This window comes from Borostomias antarcticus (assembly GCF_949987555.1).
Source record: "Borostomias antarcticus genome assembly, chromosome: 19".
Taxonomy (NCBI): Eukaryota; Metazoa; Chordata; class Actinopteri; order Stomiiformes; family Stomiidae; genus Borostomias; species Borostomias antarcticus.
This window is the reverse complement of record NC_140252.1, coordinates 12096454-12120523: the sequence shown is the minus strand read 5'-3', so window position 1 is coordinate 12120523 and position 24070 is coordinate 12096454. Positions and strand designations below refer to the sequence as shown.

General features: G+C 46.0%; 3 protein-coding genes across 3 annotated transcripts; 2 read left to right on the top strand and 1 right to left on the bottom strand.

The window, feature by feature from the left end:
• Nucleotides 1-3617: 3617 nt before the first annotated feature.
• On the bottom strand, nucleotides 3618-4544 carry LOC311321477 (trace amine-associated receptor 13c-like; the record flags this gene model as incomplete). Its single annotated transcript, XM_084453464.1, has 1 exon — nucleotides 3618-4544. The coding sequence occupies one exon, from the start codon at nucleotides 4542-4544 to the stop codon at nucleotides 3618-3620; it is 927 nt and encodes a 308-aa protein (XP_084309590.1).
• A 3045-nt stretch (nucleotides 4545-7589) lies between these two features.
• On the top strand, nucleotides 7590-14490 carry stx7l (syntaxin 7-like). Its single transcript, XM_084453467.1, has 10 exons — nucleotides 7590-7627; nucleotides 8250-8373; nucleotides 8593-8662; nucleotides 9077-9167; nucleotides 10118-10258; nucleotides 11115-11161; nucleotides 11413-11509; nucleotides 12547-12619; nucleotides 12803-12885; nucleotides 13381-14490. The coding sequence occupies exons 2-10, from the start codon at nucleotides 8289-8291 to the stop codon at nucleotides 13474-13476; spliced, it is 783 nt and encodes a 260-aa protein (XP_084309593.1). The 5' UTR covers nucleotides 7590-7627; nucleotides 8250-8288; the 3' UTR covers nucleotides 13477-14490.
• A 1522-nt stretch (nucleotides 14491-16012) lies between these two features.
• Nucleotides 16013-23223, top strand: moxd1 (monooxygenase, DBH-like 1; the record flags this gene model as incomplete). Its single annotated transcript, XM_084453972.1, has 12 exons — nucleotides 16013-16144; nucleotides 16320-16466; nucleotides 16690-16857; nucleotides 17455-17538; nucleotides 18473-18652; nucleotides 18950-19052; nucleotides 19678-19844; nucleotides 20117-20308; nucleotides 21156-21215; nucleotides 22053-22195; nucleotides 22749-22917; nucleotides 23074-23223. The coding sequence occupies exons 1-12, from the start codon at nucleotides 16088-16090 to the stop codon at nucleotides 23221-23223; spliced, it is 1620 nt and encodes a 539-aa protein (XP_084310098.1). The 5' UTR covers nucleotides 16013-16087.
• Between the last annotated feature and the right edge of the window lie 847 nt (nucleotides 23224-24070).

Here is a 24070-nt window from a genome sequence, read left to right as displayed (position 1 = left end):
GTATAGGCTAGTAGTGGGCAAGTATTGACTACTCACTGTAACGTCGGTAGAGGTACTGGCCGGTGATGATGGCTGTACCCAGACCAGCACCAACAGGCCCCAGCTCAGCCAAAGCAGCGCCGCACAACGGTGGCTGGATGAACGGTGTATACATAGGCATCGATAAATAACTGAATGCAACCATTAGCTATTAATCACGAATCCCGAATGACATGAATCTCTCTGGAATAAACTTTTATAGACGTGTCTTACATGACGTCAATTAGGCGTCATAGTGGCAGCGAGAGCTCGAGCATTAATACATCCATGAGCATTCCACAGGGGAAATCAAAACACCGCATAAAGTGCAAACTAGAAGAGCAGATATCTCCCAGACAGGGGTTTCAATGTCAGCGAGTCCATCCTTACCAAGATGAATTAAAGATTCTTATTCAATCATGCCAAGGAACAATTGATCCTGTTGACTAGGCGAACACGATGCGATCAGGATACACATCTGTAGGCCTATTTGTCAAAATACACTGTTAAAGCTAGGACTGTCGCGGACCGCATCTACCGCGGTCACTGTTTTTTTCATTTTATTAGGCCTATGTTCCATGGGGCTTTATAAGGGCTGTCAAATAAATATTCAGCCGTCGACTGAGATAAAAAAAATACGTCTAGCCTAATCATTGTAAAAATGGATCGACTAGTAAACGGAGATTCGCCGAGGAAAATGACTAGGCCCAATTGTAGGCCTATAGCCTACTCAAGTTTCAACAGTGCTTAAACCGTGGGGTATTGTAGTGAATTATTATTCTTTTTCTTTTTTTAAAATCTGTTTAAATAGTTTATTATTGTTATATCAGAGATAAGGACTTTGATTATAGCCTATAGGTCTACACTAGACTACTCGGTTGTGCTGATAACTGAACGGCATGGATCAAACATTTGATCAGTTGTGTTTCAGTTGTTAAAATATACTTTCATAATTATTTCATATTTCAAAATCGCCGGACATTGTAGGCCTATAGGCTAGTGAGAGGCTGAGCATGCGTAGCTGAAATAGCTAGCGTTAGCTAGATATACTACACTGAGCTAACAGCTACCGGTCCTCCACTGAAACAAACGCTACAGTTCACATAGGCTATTGCAGCGGGTAAGCTACGACAAGAAAACAAAATCCAATAACTGTCTCAATAAACCAGTTAACTAGGGACAAAAGCCCTCGGTGCTGCTCACGTTCGTTGCCTGCCTAGTGCCTCTCCTACTATTAGCGCGCTCCAAACTTTCTCTCCCTCTCCGCGTTACACGTCTAGACAGACAGCAGTGCGAGATGGCAAGCGCGTGCGCCCCTCTCTCTCTCCCTCGTCGTGTCAACAAGCAGACAGAACGTGCGCGTACCGCTCGCTGATACAGTATTTGACTGTTCTCCCCCCTCCCGAATATTTTTTACAATATTCGTACGAATTTACTATTCGGGAAAAAGCTATTATTTGTACTCATCCGAATACCGTATTTGGGCACACCGAGATGGTGATATATGAAAAATGTTTTTGATTAGTGGACACTGAGGTGTGCTGGCTCTCGAACAGTTTATTGCCAAATAGATTTGACAACTGGACAATGGAATACGTTGCACAGCAAATGCAGCAAATCCAACTTGTTGCTGCTAGCTTGAATCCACGGACGTCGCCTACCGCGAGATCAAGGCATTGCGCAAGATCGGAATCAGTTAAAGAAGTTTACACATGTATGTACTGCTACTAAATAGTTCGATGCTAAATATTTTTAAAAAGCCTTTCCAGATGAACTAGAATCTTACTTTATGGCAAATTATATGCCATAATGCCAACTAACACCTAGGTGAGTTTCTTGTCTTTGAAATCGAGTTTAACATGTTTTTGAATGATTTTTCAAGATGCCCATCCACATCCATTGTATGACCAAAACGGTGGTAGAGCAATTATCAACTTTCTCGAAAATGCTAGTTTTGTCTATGTTTTGATCTGAATCATTGTATATGATCATAAGTAACCTTAAACCAGGGCTAAACATGCATTTTCCCTTTACTACTCCTTTAATGCCCAATCCCAATACCCCCCCTTAGCCCTAGCCCCTAGTTTTGGAGTGCCCTCGACTGGGTTGATTTCCTTCATGTAGAATGATGTGGTGACAGTGCAGACTGAGAGAGGAGATGAAAGAAAGAGACAGAAGAGTTACAGGTAAGGGAAATATCAGTTATTGATCCCTGAGGGGATATTTCTGTGATTTAAGCCCAAATATTTGCGCACACTGATGCCTTTTCCCAGAGTTGCCAGGTCAACACTTAGGGTAGTTATCTTGTAAAACATAAATAAATACCCAAAATATTCTTGAACCCCCACTTTTTACTGTAACTACGTGCCTGTGTGCGTCACATGGCAAGTGTTGTGGCCAGAGGTTCCTCCATACAGTATTGTGAGAGCAGAGGACACCCCTCTAATGAGGCCTACTCTCAGAATTATGGAGAACTGACCTGAAAAGACCCTCCCTACTTTAAGTGTTTGCTTAGCACAGTAGCCATACACATAACCATTCAAGAGAAGCACCAACTGAAAAAAATCCAGATAGAGCATAGTTCTTTCATTCTAGCCTTACTATAGAATTGTGAATATATTTTCATATTCTCATTGTGTTTCACTTATTTTCTTTGATGTTTCTATTTTATATGCAATCATCTGTGCACCATCTACAAAGTCATATTCCTTGTTGTACTGTACATTAAACTATTTGGCAAATAGACAGAATTGTTATTCTGATTCTATTTTTTACAGTACATTGGGTTCTATAGCACTATTATTTTTGAAGTGTAAATGATAGTGTGAGTTTAGTCCTAAAGGCACTGTTTCCGTTGGTTACTGATCCAAAAAAAAAGTTTATAGACAACCTTATTGTCTGGGTTTTCATTGAGTCAGGAATTTGAATGGACACAACTGCTGTCACGTTAATCACTGCAGGCTTGACTCAGTGTTAACTGCTTTTTATTGGTCTTGACAACATCAACTTACAACTTGCATGTTGCATTCAATTCAATGACATCACTAGTAGGTGACTGGGTAACTATGGGAACCAAGGCAGGCCTATGTATGAACACGCATCACAACACAACTGCTATGGCTGGTTGTAGGCTGAGATCGGTACCTGTACAGTATATGGTATTATTTCATTGACATTTTATTATGTGATAGGGTTGTTGTTTACATTTTATTGCAGTAGCTCAACAGGTGGAAGTTGCAGGGCTTACAGTAGGCCTACAGTGAATTAAGAAGATCAGAAGAATAATTGCCTTCATGGGCAAAAGGAATCCAGGATAGCCAACTTTATATAACTTATCACAACTCTCTCTCAAACACAGACAGTCTACCAGCTTGTCATTTCAGCACCCTATTACAAAACACATGCTACCTTTCTTCTAATGTTATTGACTTTACCTCCTGCAGTGATTAGTTTAAGATCTGACTGATAGTTGTGAATCATGCCCCACAGTGATATGATAGAGCCAGCAGGCGAAGGAGAATGCAGGAGCAGCAGTGAACTGAGACGTTGATAAACTGAAGATATCAGTCCAGCCAGAGGACTGGCAAAAACACACCAGATCAACTGACAAACACATTCATGTCCGAAGAGTGTCTGCCGAATATCTTAAAGGTGACAATGAGATTAACACATTTTCTAAACCAGGGGTAGAACAGAGCGTAAATAATGGGGTTTAATGTGGAGTTCAAGTAGGCCAACCAACCAAATACCTCAAACAGTATCCCAGGTGTGCTGTAGCCTATGTGAGGATCTACAACGGAGTTAACAAAGAAAGGCATCCAGCACAATATGAACACACTCACTACAATTCCCAGCGTCCTCGCTGCCTTGAGCTCTGAGCGCTTTGACACGGTGCTTCTCCCACCTCCCTCGTTAGCCTCTCCTGCCCCCCTTCCTCCTTCATAGCTGGTGTTCGCTATCCTCCTGGAGTGCTGGCGGGCCACCTGGAAGACCTTGCTGTACAAGCCTACTATGACAGAGATAGGGAAGAAGAAGCCTATGAGTGGGTCCAGGGTCCCCCAGAGAGAGTTAAACAGATAGGTGCAACTGCCCAGGCAGTAGATGGATGCCAGCAAATCCTCCAGCCCTGCCAAGTAAGCCTTAGAGTACACCAGGCTGTAGCAGTACAGGGCTGCGATCGCCCAGCTGGCGGTGATCATGAGCCAGGCCACGGGCATGGTGATGCGAGCGGCATAGCGGAGAGGGTGGCAGATGGCCTCGTGGCGGTCGATGGCAATGGAGACCAGGTGGAAGATGGAGACGGAGGTGAGGTAAAAGGATAAACTGTAGTATCGGAAGCACGCGTCATCGCCATAATACCAGCAGCCCCAGACCACCCTCACAGTGCTTACCGGCATCACGATCACCCCTACTAACAGGTCTGCCAGGGCCAGGGACATCACCAGCATGTTGGTGGGATTGTGGAGCTGCTTGAAGTGGGCAATGGAGACGATCACCACAGCGTTGCCCAGGATGGTGACCAGCATTCCCATCACGAACACCAGGTAGAGCCCCACCTTTGCCCCAGCACTGAACACCGATCTGGGGCAGGACAGGTTGGAGGTTGGGTAGCACCACTGGTCCTCAGGATGAGCCATGGCCAGAGATGTGTATTAACTACAGAATATAATCTATATAAACCATACATACAGTAATATAGCTGTTAATATATATTATATTAATATAAAACATAATATGTCTATATAAACTAGGCAATATAGTTTATACTTCATCCCCAATATGAACTACAGACTATAAACTATACATCATTATGTAATATATACTGTATACTGTAACAATGTGTATATAAACTATGCAATATAGTCTATACTACTGTACATCCCCAACAGTCTATACTACCAGGCCTTTGGCCATGAACTAGAAAACACATCAAATAAGCAAACAGAAAAACAAACACCAACCTTGTTCAGTGTCCATCGGTTGGTTGATGCCATGTCAGGGTGAGAGACTGACGAGGAGTGAAGGTAACAATGACATTTATATCTTTATTATTCCTGAAGGTACACCTCTCTACTGACCAACCCTCCAGTCACAACAGGCCACATTAATCACCTGTTGCATATCGTATCTGTTTGGCTGTGTGTTTAATTTGCATGCAGGGTAATGTGTGTGTGTGTGCGCATGTACAGTGTGTGTGCATGCGCACGTGTACAGAGTGTGTGTGCATATGTTTTTAATGTCAATCTAAACTATATCAATTTATGCTTCTATATGTAGTTGGGTTTACCTTCCTCTAAAACGCCAACTCATCATTATGGAAGAATTGACCAGAAAAGACCCTGTGCACTTTCTGAGGTATAAATGTATGAATTTGTTGTCATACTGTATGAGCTCAAGAGTGAAAAGAAAAGTAGTACAATAAAACAAAATACATATCAAAGATCAATCAAATATTACAATTAATATTTACATGGTGATTATACATTAAAATATTAGAATTAGTATATACATATATTTGTGATCATTCAAAAGCTGTACAGCCTGGGGTAATGGCTATTAAGAATCGCCCACAGAGTGGCTTGTATCCTTAACTGTGTGCTTACTGTAGCTAATGCGATGGGCTATAGTACAATTCTTTCGAAAGATTTGAGATTTTGAGAAGTTAACATGGAACCATTCCAGTAGTACAGTGATAGAATTTGAGGCGCGGGTGGGGGTCGGGGGGGGTGGGACTATAATTTGCCCCCTGTTTTTTAGTGTGAATGAGTGTGTGTGAGTGAGTCCCTGTAGTACCAGAATCCACCACCTAAAGGGCACTGTTCCAATTAATTTCCATTGCCAAGTACATTTAGATGTTTACATAAAGAACTAGAAATGATGCACAACCTTCGCCTGTGAATGGGTCATTATTGACAAATAGGGTCAATAAGATTTGCTCGACACCTTTTGATGTATTTCAGCATACCCCTGTACTGAAAATTGCTCAAGGCTGACAGCTGGTCAGCAGGTGTTATGAATCTATAGGTATAGACAATATTTTGGGTCAATAAAAAAAAAAACGTAATACCCTTCTACAAGGTTCATGGGTCACAGGTTCGGTCACTTGGATAAATGAGCACAGTTGCTCAAGAGGAAGAAGTGAGAGGAAGCTAATTAATGCTAGTCTAACTTCAACCTAGCTAGCTATGAAGAGACTAGCCTAGCAAAGAGGTAGAAATAGCAACCGAATGCTATGCTATGCTATGCTATGCTGAATAGTAGATTATCAGTAGTTATACCATGGCCTGGGTGAATACTCAATTCTGATTGGCTGGAGGGGTGTGGATTATTTCTCGACAAACGCACGGCTAGAGCCTCATCACACTTTTCATAAATCACAAATTAATGCGCTTGTTTCACATCACAATGATCAGAGGGTGTTTTTGTTTTGTATTTAAATAAAATGTGTATCTCTTTTACCCTTACCCAAGGTTCATTGGTGAACATTCTCCTACCTCTGAAACTGGACCAGACCGGGTTAACAAAGGTGGTGGCAGCCTTAGGCTATCTGCAAAACCCTTAACAACCAAGGTTTATAACAATATCATATGAACCCCCTCATGGAGTTCATACCATACCATACCACTTTATTTATAGAGCACATTTAAAAACAACAAAGTTGACCAAAGTGCTGTACAAGTCAAACAACAATAACACACAAAGAGCACATAGTAAAACATACGCACGTCACACTTAAAGGCCAATGCTAGTTTTTGACAACCTGCACCTTATTTACGACATATAATAAGACGTTTGACTCACCGAGATCACTTTGGTGTAGTTCGGAGGCATGTAGAAGAAATTTAAAATCCAGCGTGAGCCAGTATATCCATGTAATGTTGGTGGTCGGGGCACTTAGAATGCAGTTTCTAAAAATCTATTTTCTGCCGCGAAACGGTTGTTTTCATCAATCTGTCTTGATGAATCGCTAGTTGTGCTTACATAGAGCATATAGGCCTGTTGTGGTTTTTCACAAATTTCTTCTACATGCCTCCGAACTACACCAAAGTGATCTCGTTGAGTCAAACGTCTTATAATATGTCGTAAATAAGGTCCAGGTTGTCAAAAACGAGCATTGTCCTTTAATTTACTATCTGTTTGAATCATTTGTGAATCATTGTTTCAAAAACGAGTGAGTTGTGAATGTGTGCGAATAAGCCTAGCAGCTCATTTTAAAACAGTATTAATTTTGGTTAAATATGATGAGCTTATACAATATTATTATTTAAACATTTGTATACAAAAATACCATAAAAAAACATTTAAAACATTTTCCCAAGGTCCCCCTGTAATTATGCCAGGGACCCCTGGTTGAGAAACACTGGTGTACGGAGCATATGTGGCAAGCAAACGCTTATGTTCAGAAAGTAGTTCTCAATTCAGAGAATAACGTTGGGCCTTTTAGTAGAGGGTCACTGCATTGTGTTTCTCAGTAGCCTAAAGCAAACCCGAGAGTGGTGTTCTCACGGTTACTGTATGGAGCAACTTCTGGCCACAACACTGTCATGTGACTCGACGACCAAATCAGGAAGCAGGGACCAGGCTGAGTCGCTGGCAGAAGGAGAGGAAGGTAAACCGGAGTGATAGGAGAATACTCATATGTTTATGTTTAGATTGTCATTAATAACGGATGCACATGTCATATTCTGACTGTTCTGGGTAGCGACCAACGCATTGGGCGCATTTCGATGTTAGGCTATCGGAAAATGTTTCTTGAACGTGAAAGAGTTGCGACTTGTCCAGCTGTTGAAACGTCACATTCACTAGCCTACTGTAAATATATTCTGTTGCGCTCGTTAACATGTTATTTTTTTTACGACGATTTAGTGTAAGAAAGCGCTGAAGTAGAAGGCAGGGATATGTCCTCTCTCATTCTTGACAGAATAACGCGTTTCATGATATTTCCGGATGTTATGTGTGGCCTTTGTTTCGTCGGGCTGAAAGCACCTCCCACTAGCCAGTTCACCTGTCCTACTACGATAGGACTGCACGTAGGCTACCTGCGTGTATAGGGGTCAAATGTATTTGATGTAGTCCAACTCTGCATAAGATTTATTAATGCAGTATGCATAACTTCCATTAGAGTTGCATTTGAGTGTGTGAATACTGGTGCATACTTGCCGTGTGTGTGTGTGTGTGTGTGTGTGTGTGTGTGTGTGTGTGTGTGTGTGTGTGTGTGTGTGTGTGAATAGTGTGTGTGTGTGTGAAGAGAGAGAGCCTATGAGTCCAGCATGGCATACCAGGCTGGAACTCTTCGTGACCCCAACATGCTGGCGCAGACCATCAGCTCTAACATCCAGAAGATAGCGCAGCTAAGTATGTGACATGTATACATCCACAGTCCATTGACAGGCCCTACGTATGTGAGACTACGGTCCACACATACTGAACTACAGCCAAGATGCCTTTAAGCAGTTTATGAAATGTTTTGTACCTGCTAATTTTCACCGGTTTCAAGATGCAAGATGTCAAATCCTAAGTCTTGTTTGTGACTTGTTTACATGTTTGTGTTGCTGTTGTTGTTGTTCCCGCCAGCTGGTGAGGTCCAGAGAAGTGTGAACCACTTAGGGACGGCGCTGGACACTCCCGAGCTCCGCTTCCAGCTGTGGGTTCTACTGTTATTCTACTGTTTTAATGGTCTTCTGCTGTCATCATCACCGTTCTTACTGGTCACTATGAACACACAGATGAAACCTCCAATATGCACAGCATGTTTCTGTCAGTAGAGAGAGCAAAGCCCTGTGTCTCTTTAGACACGGGACTCAAACACCCAGGCTCAACACATGGACCATTTGGCCCTAACCCGACCTGAACCCAGCACAGAGACCCCACATCCTGACCCACAACCTCAACCCTGACCCTGAATTGTGTGACCGTGTAGGCAGTAGAAACAGTAGCATGTCAAGAGAGACCAACCACTAACCCTAACCCCCAAACATTGCATAACGCTAACCGCATGCCAACCAGCTTGCCAACATGGCCGACCGCTAACCCTGACCTCTCGCTCTCTACCCTCCAGGCAGCAGAAACAGCAACATGCCAACCAGCTTGCCAAAGAGACCGACCGCTACATGAAGGAGTTTGGCTCCTTACCCGTCACTGCTGAACAGGTAATAATACACTCACTTCGTTTATAGTCGTTATTTTAACAACTAATATCTTCATCATGTTTCTCACTCCAGCGAGTGATGCTGTGGCCGCTCTCTCAGCCCCAGCTACTGCTCATAAGGTGCTGTGGCCTATCAGCTTCTGCTTGTTAATTAAGGAAATCCACTTTCATATCAGACTTTTAAAAAGGCAAAATGTCGCCCTCTACTGACAGTCATGTAACATAGCAACATGTGATCTCTTTCCATCAGACATTGTTGCTCAAAGCTGGTCTCAGAAGCTGTGCTGCTTCACATAAAAAAGGGGAAGTTCTGGGCCAACTTAATGATTTCTTGAGTCTTGTGCTTTATCCGTGTCTCGTGCTGAAGCACATTAGGTTTGAATTTGCTGCTGTCTGAGATTTGGAAAGCCCAAGGCACCCATTCGCCAACACGGTGCTGCAGCAACATGCATATCTGTCAGTATTTGTGTGTGTGTGTGTGTGTGTGGCAGTTAAGGTGTGGGTGTTTCTGTCTGCATGTATATATGTCTGTGTGTGTGTGTGTGTGTGTGTGTGTGTGTGTGTGTGTGTGTGTGTGTGTGTGTGAGTGTGAGTGTGAGTGTGAGTGTGAGTGTGAGTGTGAGTGAGAGAGAGAGAGAGAGTGAGAGGGAAAGTAATTAAGGCATTCCTGCTGAGACCCTCGTTAAGCTGGTTGAACATGTGTTCCCTCTCACAAACACCCAGAAGGCCTCTTTCAGACAACGCCAGAGGCCTGGATATGCAATACAAGACAATAGAAAAGGCTAATTGCAAACATGTGTATAGATCTGTTACAGTAAAAATAGTTTTTTTTTCAGTTGTTGGCTTGTGGAACGGTGCATCTCACTCTGTAGACAACCTTCGCTTTTTTTGTAGTCATGTGAGCTGAACATGTGTTTGTGTTGTGTGTTGCTGCTGCTGTTCTTGTTACAGCAACGGCAGAGAAAGATTCAGAAGGACCGTCTGGTCAATGACTTCTCCAACGCGCTCGCCAACTTGCAGAGGACACAGAGACAGGCAGCGGAGAAAGAGAAGGAGTTTGTGGCCAGAGTCCGTGCCAGCTCCAGGGTGTCGGTGAGTTGCGGTCCAGACCAAGTCCAGACCAGAACACTGCCTCCAGAGCTTCAGCTGGCCTAAACCACTCACCACCCCCACCCCGATTTTTACCCTGGCCCCCAATCCTGGGCCTTATCCGGACCCTACCCCAACACTCATGCCACCCTAACCCAAATCCTAACCCCTAACCCCTGCCCACTGTTCCTCCTAAAACCTAACACCAGTTGCCCAATCACAACCCTAACCCCATCACAACCACAACCCCATCACAACCCCAACCCCATCACAACCCCAACCCCATCACAACCCCAACCCCATCACAACCCCATCACAACCCCAACCCCATCACGACCCCAACCCCATCACAACCCCAACCCCATCACAACCCCGACTCCATCACAACCCCAACCCCATCACAACCCCAACCCCATCACAACCCCAACCCCATCACAACCCCAACCCCATCACAACCCCAACCCCATCACGACCACAACCCCAACCCCATCACAACCCCATCACAACCCCAACCCCATCACAACCCCATCACAACCCCAACCCCATCACAACCCCAACCCCATCACAACCCCAACCCCATCACAACCCCAACCCCATCACGACCCCAACCCCATCACGACCCCATCACAACCCCAACCCCATCACAACCCCAACCCCATCACAACCCCAACCCCATCACAACCCCGACTCCATCACCATCACAACCCCAACCCCATCACAACCTCATCACAACCACAACCCCAACCCTATCAATACCTTAACTCCATCATAACCCCAACTCAAATCTCTCTAGCCCCATCTTTCACCCCCGTGTGTCTGTCTGTCTGTCTGTCTGTCTGACCTGTGTGTCCTTCTGTAGGGTGGGGCGCCTGATGAGGGAGGAGGATATGGAAACCCCTTCGAAAGGTCAGACACACTCTCTCTCTCTCTTTCTCTCTCTCTCTCTGTCCCACACACACAAACACACACAGTTAGTTGTGGAGTCTGTCAGTCAGTCCAGTATCATGTCTAGTGTTAATGTGCTGTCCTCAAGGCACATTATCAAATAAATAGAATGAATGCACACCCAATAATATAAATACTTCTGTAAAAACAAAGAAGAAGGGAAAAAAGACACCATTGACCACACAGTCTTCCCTGCCCTCCTGTGCTACCAGCGAGTCTCAGGGCCAGGCCCAGACCCAGGGGGAGTCCATCACAGAGGAGGACCTGCATCTCATCCAGGAGAGAGAGTCGGCCATCAGACAGCTGGAGGTGAGGAACACTTGGTTTGGGGGGGGGGGTCAGGGAGTCCTCATCAAGAAGCCGGCATGACAGGGCCTTGAGTCAGAAATGGGACGAAGGAGAATCTAGACCAGGCTTGAAAACCTCAAGTAGCCCTGTCAAGCACAGACTCAGAACCACACCCACTGGTTGGTTTCATTGTGCTTAGGCAAGGTCATTCAAGTGCAAAGAAGCATTGTCAATTATTTCAAATCATCAAGCACAGAGAAGTATTCAAAATGATTTAAAATACTGTGATTTCAAATAGTATTTTGTCCTGGGTATGTCTGCAGTCAGTCCAGGACCTCCGTTTGAACCATTCTCTTGTAGCCCTCCGAACATAGAACCTCAGATCTGATATTGTTACCTGTGTGTGTAATGACATGTGTTGACTTTCGTTCGTCTTTTATTATTGTCCTTATTCAGCTCTGCGTTGTGTTTTTATTTCAATAAAAGACGGCACCCAATATCTCACAAAATACCACACAGTCCAGTGTCCCTTTTCCAGGTGTATTCCAAATGAATCTCTCCAACACGGGATTTGATCGACAATCAAAAGCTGTTTTATTACAGAAGGTTATAGCATACAAAAGACGATGGCACACAGTCTAATGTTCAGCTGGCCTGTCTGTATGGCTGTCTAACCCAAATCAAAGCATCTGATCTCGAGCACGGTTCTTATGGTTCGGGGGCGTTCCACCCCCCCTTCCCCGATCAGACTGGTCTGGTCTCTCCTGCAGCTTCTGGCCTTGTAGCGAGATAACCGGCCGATGGTTCGGCGCCCAGGTCTCTATCTCTAACCACAATAATTGCTGTTGTCCACAGAATGTATCAACCATGGAATGTCACCCTTATCTCAAGTCTATGGAAGGGAGACACAGTTTCTTACAGAAAACTCGAGCAGACAGCCACACTCGGGTCAACATCATAATTAGAAACAGCTAACAGGATCAGGTTAAAATTTCTCTGAAAACAGCCATTTTCATCACATCATGCTTGAATGTTTTATTTCTGATTGTGTTTTCCAGTCTGACATCACAGATATCAACGACATTTTCAAAGACTTGGGGATGATGGTCCATGAGCAGGGGGAAATGATCGGTAAGAACCATTTCGGTCCAGTTGCTAGTTTGGAACCCTGTCAGTCATGGCCATTGCCCACAGGAGTCAGAGAATGTCCTGTTGATCTGTATGGGTGTGTGACCAGCCTGCCTCCACCTCTCTTTGTCTTCTGCCTCCTTCCCTGTCTCCTTGCTCCTACCTCCTTATCTCTTACCTCCTCAGATAGCATCGAAGCAAATGTGGAGAACGCTGACCTTAGTGTCCAGAGTGCCACCCAGCAGCTGGCACAAGCCGCCAGTTACCAAGTAAGCATGGCCACACACCAAAACCGCCTGTCTCTTGTCTGGCTGGCTGGGGCAGATTTCTGTCAAGGCAGAATGCCATAATCCCAATCCAGGTTATAATCCAGTTGTAAAGGTTCAGTGTGTAGAATTTTGTGGCAGAATTTTGTGTAGACGTTGCAGAAAATAATTAATTTGTGTATAATAATAATAATAATAATAATAATTCTTATTATTATTTGTGTATATTATTATCATAATGTTTTCGTTACCGTAGAATTAGCCCTCTGTATCTTACACGGAGACTGACATGTAATTGTATTGAGTTGGTTGCAATCCGCAACCTCACCACTAGATGTCGCCAGAAATCTCACACTGCACCTTAAATCCTAAACTTGATCCACATCCCCATGGTTAACTCTAAATTGGTCACAACCATGGGCTGTGCCGCTGATAGTGGTCATGCATTACCGGCTGCAGTACGTCCACTATAATATATTTCTATCTGTTCCTGTACAGAGTAAATCTCGTAAGAAGATCTGCATCCTCATCGTGGTTCTGGTGGTGCTGGCTGTGATCATTGGTCTGATCATCTGGGCCTCACTCAAAGGTTGAAGACAGACAGACCAATGGACCAACTGACAGAGACTGATAGCCAGTGACTGATAGACAGACAGTGACTTATAGACAGACAGAGATCTCAGACTCTCTGTGGAAGGACTGCTACACCAGGGTTCGGGTCAGTTCTCAGTCAATTTCATCAGTTCAAACATCTAAATTAAATTAAAAGTTCCATAATTTGAGTTTGAGGCTAATTATTTTGCTAATTCATTTGCATTAGATTGAGGAGAAGAAGAAGCTTTATCTATCTGATGTTTTATTTTACATATTTTTTCATTTCAACTAACTTCCTGAATTGACAGAATTTAAATTGAGCCGACCCCAACCATGCCTTGAGATTGACATTATGAACAGATGATCAAATCTGTGTGCCTCTGTCTGTGCTACTCCTTCACATGGCAAGCCATGTTAGAATGTAATACTCTTGTGCACTGGTTTGGTCTAGATTTTGAATAAGGGACATTTTAGTGGGAATGTGTATATATATATAGCCTGTTGTTCATGTGCCAATCTGATCTAATATTGGGCAAATTGATTTAAAAGTTTTGAATTGAGCACATTGTACATACCGTATAAACAAGTTTTTTTTTAAATTCTTGATAGACACTCCTGTAAACTGCTAATCTGCCTCATTCCGAGATGTTTTAGCCTGCTATCAGACAGAATGTCAACTTATTACACTGTTGAGATCTTCATATTCAAGAATCAGTCAACTTTGGTGGAGTGGGCAGAATCGAATGGCTGAACCCAGGCTAAGATTTTCCCTTTTAGCTCATGAGAAAGCTGCTGTGTTGGGTCTCCCTAACCCTATATTGTGTAAGTGTGTCAATTGATGAAACACACAGAGACACAAAACACAGCTTAGTGCCAAGGTAAGGGAGCGGCCTGTATACCTGGGAAATAGGGAGGGATGATTATCAGAAACAGATTATATATAATAATATATAATCACGTGTAGCTGATCACCATGAAGCTACTAGGCTAGGACTCTACAATACTGATACTGTAACAGAAATCTAACTTGGCTGTCTTTGACTCTAAATCAGTCACGTTGATGTTCTGTGATCTGTTCTATACATTGTGTATTGAATAAATTGTTTTTAAAACATTTTTTTTTTCCATCATCAGTATTTTACAGCTGTGTAATTAGGCCACGACAGCCCACACACAGTGAACCTTCACCACCAACTATAATCATAAAGTTTACAGTTTCGTTTACCTGTAAGTAGTGAGTTATACCTCAGGGGGCCCTTTGCATTTCTTGTTGCAGGGACACCGATAGAAATTTAGGGTGAGATTCCTTACACAAACATAAAAAAACATTAACATTTTGAACAGTTTATAGGGGCCCACAACTTTAAAAAATAAATAATTAAAGAGAAGCTTGTGTGGGCTACATATTTTCTATATCCTACTCGTTAATCTAATGGAATGTAGGCTACCTTTCCATAGACAAATGAGTAGGCTATAAAACTAGTCTATAGAAGGCACTATTAAAGTTTGTGAACTCGAAACAGATCACACAGGTGCAGGTCACAAGATCAATTCGTTCAATCGGTTTGATCTTGACAAAGAACTGGGCTACATGTAAAATGGAGTACAGTATTAAGCTGAGCAGCAAAACGAAAGATCTGAAAAGAAAAAGAGTCAAGGCAAAACAAACGATGAGAACAACAGTTGCGGCGGAGGCTGTGGGTGGGGGGAGTTGGTATAGTTGGTCTATAGAGGGGGGGCTCTACACGTACAGGCCCAGGGGACCATTTTTTCATGATCCGTCTATGACTAGGACTCTGCTATACTGATATAGAAAGATAAATCTAACTTGGCTGTCATTGACTCTAAATCAGTCACGTTGATTTTCTGTGATCTGTTCTATACATTGTGTATTGAATAAATTGTTTTTAAAACAATGGGTTTATTTTTTCCATCATCAGTAATTTAGGGCTGTGTGTAATTAGGCCACGACAGCCCACACACAGTGAACCTTCACCCCCAACTATAATCATTAACTTTACAATTTCGTTTACCTGTAAGTAGTGATAGGTTCAGGCTACATTTGAGGCACCACCTGTATCACCTCTATATAGCTGGATCCATCTGTCAGTGGAGTAGGCTACTCATCTGTCTGCAGTACGGTAGACTAGGCTCTATTCTGTGTCAGACCACAGGGCTCGACAGTGTGGGACGTGTCTGAAGATCAAAGACCAACTGCACAAGTTTCGACAGTTTCTGGGAAGACGATGACTTAGAGCCCGGCTACGCGCTAGACGAACATCTGAGCGCCGCTTCGTCCGCTTTCAACTAACAACGTTGTATTCCAACGGGAGTGAAAACAAAAGTCACGCAAGATACTTTATAGTCGGTGCGTTTTTCTTGTCCGTTGTGAAAAATGTTTGCGACGAAATACTGCAGCACATTAGTTTTCTTCTCAACTTTTTGTTTTTACGCAACTCTGTCCAATGGGAGCGGATTCAGACATTCGACGGTCCTGGACCCTCAGGGGAAATACCGTTTGAAGTGGAGATTTGACAGAAAAACGATTACCTTTGAAGTTGAGGTGGAAACCACAGGCTATATAGGATTCGGTCTGTCTCCTAACGGCGCCATGGCATCGTCGGATATAGTGATTGGTGGAGTCGTGGATGGGACGCCTTACCTACAGGTAGGCTACTCACCTGTATAATTACTGTTTAGCAGAAAAAGGTTAATCGCTTCAGGGACATTTGCGTCAGGGCTTTCTCTTTGGTCCAATAAACCATCTCTTCTAGTGCCCATGGCTCTGATGTTCGTGCATTTGGTACGCGCATGTCTGCGTGTGTGTGTGTCCGACTCAACAGGACTACCATGCAGACTCCAGCAGGAGGGTGGTCCTGGATGAGGTGCAGAGCTACAGGTTGGAGTCAGGCTGGGAGAACGGCACCCACACAAGGCTGGCTTTCAGCAGGGAGCTGGTCACCTGCGACTCCCGGGACAAGGACATCACGGTATGGACCAACAGCACTGGCCAGGCTGGGATCTGTAGGCATACTGTCGCAACTCAGACTCATTTTGAAGTGGCCCACGCACACTTGATGGGGAGTTTGAGGATTGTGTGTGTGTGTGTGTGTGTGTGTGTGTGTGTGTGTGTGTGTGTGTGTGTGTGTGTGTGTGTGTGTGTGTGTGTGTGTGTGCGTGCGTGTGTGTGTGTGTGCGTGCATGCATGTCCAGGAGAGCACCGTGAGGGTGATCTGGGCCTACCACAGTGAGGACGTGGGCCCTTCAGGACCGGTGTACCACACAGTCAACCGAGGACGCAAGAGTCTGAGACTGCTCAACCCGGCAACCGCACGCGGCCATCCCCCGGAGGCTCAGTTCTTCGACCTACGGAACAGACAGGTGAGAGGCAGCAAGAGGAAGTGACCGCTTACACGGCCATCTTAACTCCTCATCTGGGGTCGCCTAGGAGTGTTCATCCGCCATGATAAGAAGAAATTCCCTGCAGCACTGTAATGGTGTATAAAGTACCCAGAAGCCATACTTGAGTAAAAGTTAAGATACCTTACTGGAAAATGACTCAAGTACAAGTGAAAGTCACCAGAAGCAACGTCGGAAAGAAGAATGAGCTTGGGAGTATTCAGACAGGATCTTTCTCTCTCTCTCACCTCGAGTAAACAGCTGTCCCTGAGGGTCAGGGCTTGGGGTCAGGGCTAGTACCCTCAGGTCAAGACTAGGATGAGACTCCAGAACTCTTGAGATGTGATGGAGTATCTGTATCCGTCATCCTGTGTCTGTTTAGTTTTGTTTATTTATTCGCACAAATAAAGTGAAACAATAGCTAAAAACAAAGTGCAAAAGAGAGATACAGGGTGTGCAGGTGAGGTTGGTAACTCAATATGGCTTATAACCACAACCAGATAATAATTCTAATAAAATAGTAAAAAGCAAGTAGGAGGGTGACATACTGAATCGTGACCTGCTGATGTGTCACTTTAGGTAACCGTGCCCGCGCACGACACCACCTACTGGTGCCAGATGTATCGGACGCCAGACGTGACCTCCAAACACCACATCACCAGGGTGAGTGCCTTCGCGTCCCACCTGCCTCTCTCACTTCCCGTCTGCCTCTATCACTTCCTGTCTGCCTCTCTCACTTCCTGTCTGCCGCTCTCACTCTCTCACCACACAGGAACTCCTCGCGAGCGGCCGGCCTCCTCTTTGCCATGTGGTTCTCGAGGTTGTATGTGTGTGTGTGTGTGTGTGTGTGTGTGTGTGTCTGTGTGTGTGTGTCTCCGTGTGTCTCTTGATCACCCAGGTCAGAGTATCGCTGTTCCTGTTAAACGCGTCATCTAGAGGATGGAAATAGACTGTCGTCGGTGTAGATGTCCCAGCCCCCAGCCTCACTCTGAGGATCAGAGCTGCCCGATGTCTCTGTGATCAAAGCAGGGAGAGAGAGAGAGAGAGATGTGTAAATATTGATGTGCGGCTCTCGGAGGAAGCTGCTCAGTGTGAGGCCGCACGCCCTTCTATCCTGCAGCGAAGCAGCTGTCTGACTGTCCAACTGTCTCCCTGTCTCATTCTCTGTCTCCCGTCCTACTGTCCCTCTCTCCCTCACTCTGTCTGCCATCCATCTGTCTGCCCCTATCAACGTTGCTGTCCAGATTTCTCGGTCTATATCTGGTGCCAAGCTGTCTCTCTGTCCCCTGCCTGTCTCTCTACAGTACTGCTGTAGGGAATTATGGGAAAGAGAGGGAGAGATGAGGAAATACTCTAGATGAGCATTCTGCCAAGCTGTCCCTCTCCTCCATGTCCATGGACAGCTGCAGAGCAGATAGGGAGGCGCCTTGGCAGAATCATCAATAGAGTATTTCCTCATCTCTGTCTGTCTCTCTTTATTTCCTAAACTCTCTCCCCCCCTCCCCCCCCCCCCCCATAACTCCCTCGCTTAACTGTCTGGTCATCATAGCCACGGTACGTGTTTATCTGACCAGAGTTAACCCCCCCGACCCCCCAGGTGGAGCCAGTGATCCAGAAAGGCCACGAGAACCTGGTGCACCACATCCTGCTGTATCAGTGCAACAGCGGCCTGGGCGAGAGTGTGCTGGACCGCGGCCACGAGTGCTACCACCCCAACATGCCCGACGCCTTCAACACCTGCGAGACCATCGTCTTCGCCTGGGCCATCGGCGGAGAGGTGGACACTTAGTAATTTTTTGTTTGTTTGATTTTCTTTCTTTCTTTCTTTCTTTCTTTCTTTCTTTCTTTCTTTCTTTCTTTCTTTCTTTCTTTCTTTCTTTCTTTGTCAAATCTTTTATACATTTCGTGTATGTCCGTCTCTCTGAGTGGGTAGGTATCTTTGTGTGTGTGTGTGTGTGTGTGTGTGTGTGTGTGTGTGTGTGTGTGTGTGTGTGTGTGAGCGCGTGCGTGCGTGTGTGTGCGTGCATGTATGCATGCACCAGAAGGTGACTGTCCTGTCCATCTGCCCCTGCAGGGATTCTCCTACCCCCCCCACGTCGGGCTGTCCATCGGCACCGCGACTGACCCCGTCTATGTCCTGATGGAGACTCACTATGACAACCCAGGTGTCCTCGCAGGTACAGGACTCACAGATTAATCCTAGTCCAGGAGGATTAAATTAAACCCTAGTCCAGGATTAAGATGAATCCTAGTCCAGGTTTAAGAAGACCTCTTGAGAATCCTCACTCCCTTCCTTCACTTGTTATCCGAGACAAGGCTTAAAGGGGTGGGATAGTCTCGAATTTCAGACTCTCCCTTTAAGACTAGTCTCAGATAACAAGTGAGTGTTGAGGAACTACAGTATCCCCTCACTTGGAGATATTATGCACACGTTATTCACCCCCTCGCCTCTAGCTGATCAATGACAATGGGGAACATTTTTTGTCTTATATGTCTCCTGACATACTTTGGGGATATTCCATTACTAGAACAGTTCTAGCTAGGCTTTGGATAAAATATGTGTGATATGCTGGCCTGTCTGCTTTTAACTGGCAAGTTCTGCTGCTGAGCCACACACACACACACACTTCAAACACTCAGTACCACTTAGTTTACGGGAGGTTAGTCACACACGTTAGTCTCACAAGTCAGAGGATCCGAGATCGAACCCAGAGGGGGGGGGGGTTAGTGAGGGCGGAAGCGATACCAACGAGGAGCGAGTCGGTGTGACACCCATGACGGCGCCCCCCCCCCCCCCCCCAGGGCTCCGGGACAGCTCCGGCCTCCGGTTCTACCACAGCGCGGTGCTGAGGGAGTACGACGCCGGTGTGCTGGAGACCGGCGTGTGGGTCAGCCCCTTCCACATGCTGCCCCCGGGCGCTGACGCCTACACCTCCCAGGGACACTGCGCCCACGAGTGTCTGCAGGAGGTGAGAGCTCCACTGCACCCTTAATGTAGCTGGAGAGTGTGTGTGTGTGTAGGAAGTAAGTGCATTTTATTTGTGCAGTACCTTTCACAGGGGTCACAAAGTGCTTCACAAACCATCAAGCAATCAAAACAATGGTAAAAAAAAACAACACAAAAACAAGGACACAAGAACACGCAGAAAGACACGGGCGGCTAGACAAAGGCCTATCTGAAAAGACGAGTCTCTGGCTGCGTTTTTAAGAGAGCCAACAGAGCGCTGTGTGTTTCCGCCAGGCCCTGGGCGCGGAGATGCCCGACGGGGTGCGCGTGTTCGCCGTGCTGATGCACGCCCACCTGGCCGGCCGGGCCGTCACCACACGCCACTTCCGGGCGGGACGGGAACTGGCGCCCCTGGCGCACGACGCAGAGTACGACTTCAACTTCCAGGAGTTCCAGCTGCTGAAGAACGAGACGCGGCTGCTTCCGGTCAGTGAGCTGTAGCGGGCGGCGGTGTGTGAACGTGTGTGTGAACGTGTGTGTGAATGTGTGTGTGAACATGTGTGTGTAAACGTGTGTGTGAATGGATGAACGAGAGCCCATTGTAAAGGGCTTTGTCCGTTAAGGTAGTAAAACGCACAATTATAAGTGTGGTTCATTTACCGTTTACCGTTACCTGCCTGACTGTGTAACCCAGGATTGGTTGGACTCACTCCTCACAGTGTACATACAGCGACATACATCCCCAGCTTTTCAGTGGCGTAGCTAAAGCTGTGTTTACAGGAGCCGGTCGTTTCATCCAGTACGTGGATCCAGTTCATCCTGAGTTAACGTAGCGAGACTGAACCCGGGGGAGGGGCAAGCAAGGGCGGCGGGGGCGGTGACACCTGTTAAGACCTGTCTGTCCCATGTTGTCAACACACACACACCTGCTACCACACCTGGCTCCAAATACTATTTGAGCGCCTTTCAAATACATTGGCTGGAGTCTGCCTGGAGTGTCAGGCGGGTGGGGTTCGTATTTTCTGGGAACCGGCTCTTTGTTTCCATTGTATCGTGAGATGAGGTCATACTTTATAACCCCCCCCCCAGGGGGGGCGCAGTTAGTCAGCGGCAGCCACGCACGAACGGACACGCGTACAAACGGCGTAGACGAGACGAGCAGTAAACAAGCATTCAGCATTAAGATCAGAGAACACTTTGATCAGGGCACGATCTGCAACTCAGTCATAAGTGAACACAGCACCACCCCCTCATCGTTGAACTTGATCCAGCAGCTAGCCGACGCACAGCTAGATCCCCGGCAGGACTGACAGGAAATCTCCTTCGTTTACAGGATGACAGTTTGATTACAGAATGCAAGTACGACACCACAGGCCGGAGAAACATGACCTGGGTGAGAGCACGCACACACGCACGCACACACACACACACTTACAAATATCCACACACAAATACACACACACACACACACACAAATATCCACACACAAATACACACACACGCACGTGCACACACACACACACATGGTACCCTTCTGTCTCTTTGTCTCGCCTTGTTTTTAATTGTGGACAGCTTCTGGGGTTTATTACAGTAGATATTGTTCATATGAATACTTCAGTCTGGGCAATAAAGTTTACTATTCTTGCTTCAGATTGAGCTTTGCCGCAAAAGGCACAGAAAAAAAGAGCTCAGAACAATGAATTTAGGAGACACACCTTAAATGTCGCAAGAGATCTGCTGAACTGTTCCCAGACCCCCCCCACCCCTCCCGCTAGCGTCTTCGCAGGGAGAGGGAGTGGAGCGGGGTAAGGTTGTTCAAGGGTAAGTGTGTAGGAGGGAGGGAGGCGGGCGTGCTACTTTCAGACCTGTGTGCTAGGACTTGGCTGAACAACGTGTCTTCAGAGCGCGGGGCCGGGCGGAGCCGAGGCCTGGGGGTGGGCTGCTCCTCTTCCATATCTGGCACCGCTTCTGACAAGAAGACCGCCGCTAGACGAGGGCCCGCTCGCAACACGGCCCCGCGACACTGCTCATTCAGAGACGCGGGGGGGAGGGGAGGGGAGGAAGGAGGGCGAACGAGGAAGAAAGGAGTGAGAGGAGGAGCTGAGAAAGGGAAGTTGCAAGGAGCCACTAGGCCCTGCCGTACCTGGTTGCAGATGAAAGACTTTTGTGTGTGTGTTCGTTCATATGTGTATGTGCATGTGTGTGCGCGCGCGCGCGTGTGTGTGTGTAGGGAGGCCTGAGCACCAGAGACGAGATGTGCCTGTCCTACCTACTGTATTACCCCAGGATAGACTTGGCCAGATGTGAGAGCATACCGAACATCATGGGCCAGCTGGCCTTCATCGGAGTCCAGGAAATCCAGCATCCTGCCATGTAAGAACCACCTGACCTCCCCCTGGAGCCGGAACTCTACTCTCAGAAACATCTCCCAAAGGGCTCCTTCAGTTGGCCCTGATTAAAAGAAGACTAATATTATCAATGAATATACATTTATCAACTAGAGTCTTGTTACTCATAGAGAAACTGATTCTGATGTAACGCGTTTGGTTTTCAGAAAGTGTTACATTCCTAGATTATGAAATTGTAAATATGTGGGTTTAAAATTAGGGGGGAATTGTTTATTTTGTGTCTCTGGAATTGGGCGACATTCTTAACAATTTATGAACAAATGTTCCATAAAAGTTCCGCGGCGGTGTAGACGTCTGTCTGTCTGTCTACCTGTCTGTCTGTCTGTCTACCCGTCTGTCTGCCTGTCTGTCTGCCCGTCTGTCTGTCTGCCCGTCTGTCTGCCCGTCTGTCTGTCTGCCCGTCTGTCTGCCTGACTGTCCGTCTGTCTGCCCGTCTGTCTGCCTGTCTGTCTGCCCGTCTGTCTGTTTGTCTGCCTGACTGTCTGCCTGACTGACTGTCTGTCTGCCCCGGCCTCCAGCCTCTGGCCCTTCGTGGTGAAGAGTCCCAAGAAGTTCAGCAACATGAACGTCACTGCTGCCATGGACACCTACCACTGGACCAGGAGCAGGGGCCAGGATTTCAACCAGATGGTGCTGCAGCTGCCCATCAACATACGCTGCTCCAAGAGGGAGGACACACCGTGGGAGGTGAGCGGACCGGAGGTGGGCCGGAGGTGGGCCGGTGCTGATTATGAACCCGGTTGCTCTGCGTGAGGGCATAAGGAATCGGGGGTTCATGGCTGTAAGCATTTTTTTTTTCTTATCCGAGACGTCGATGTCTGACACCATTTCCTGCTCTTGCAGATCCACTGGACGCGAATTTACCCGCCAAAGGTCAGCTCTATGGTTCCTGCCAGCACGCCTTGCAGCGCTGCGTCTCGGCCGCCAGGGGGAGTACTTCTGCTCTTAACACTGCTGTTCACATCCCCAGTGTTGCTCTGCGTCTCGCTGTAACCCCCCCATCCCTACCAACACTAATTCCAGTGGATTTGGATTTGAGATATCAAATTGGGTGGAATCATGTCTGCCATGATTTAGTCTACATAGTTCTATATTGGTTAATACTGATCGAGGTTTGTTCCCTGCTGGAAGGCTGCAGAAGAGGTACTCCTGACAGCGCTGTATATAATACTGTGATTAGACTTGGCTGGTCTCCCTTGGGTGAGGATCTAAAGACTTTTTTTTTTTAAACCTTTATTTAACCAGGTAAAGAAAGTCATTGAGATTTAAAGTGTTTTTTGCAAGACAGCCTGCCTGGCCAAGAGGGCAGCATAGAAACAAACAAAACACACAATATCAAACATTTAAAAGGCAGTTTTGCGATAGCATAGGTGACAAATTAGATAAAGAGACAATTTCCAATACTTTCACGTTCTAAGTCGCTTAAGATTGAAACAAAGGCATATGATATCATAGATATAATTTCATATGAAATCAGTTCTGGCAATTTGAAGTCTTTCTGGAGGATGTTCCAGACAAAGGGGGCAGCATGTTTAAACGTTTTTTGCCCAGTTCAGTGTGAACACACAGAACAGTCATCTGCAGAACATCTTGCGGGCGCAGGCTGTATGGCCTTGGCTGAGAAGATATGTATATACAAGTAGGTACTAATCCAATGAGAGCTTTATAGATAAAGCTCAACGAATGGGTATGCCTGCCTACATACTGTACAGAGATGGCCAATCAGATTCTGCATACAAGGTACAATGATGGGTAAGACTTTTACAACCAGTAAAAAATCACAAGGCAGAATGATACAGTGTCCAGCGACTGCAAACATTTGACTGAGACACTCATATAC

Bases quoted from the DNA above. Each gene is read 5' to 3' on its own strand.
- stx7l (XM_084453467.1), top strand. From the start codon at position 8,289: ATGGCATACCAGGCTGGAACTCTTCGTGACCCCAACATGCTGGCGCAG. The intron at 8,374-8,592 runs GTATGTGACATG...TGTTCCCGCCAG, and splicing joins CCAGAAGATAGCGCAGCTAA to CTGGTGAGGTCCAGAGAAGT. The intron at 11,162-11,412 runs GTCAGACACACT...CTGTGCTACCAG, and splicing joins TATGGAAACCCCTTCGAAAG to CGAGTCTCAGGGCCAGGCCC.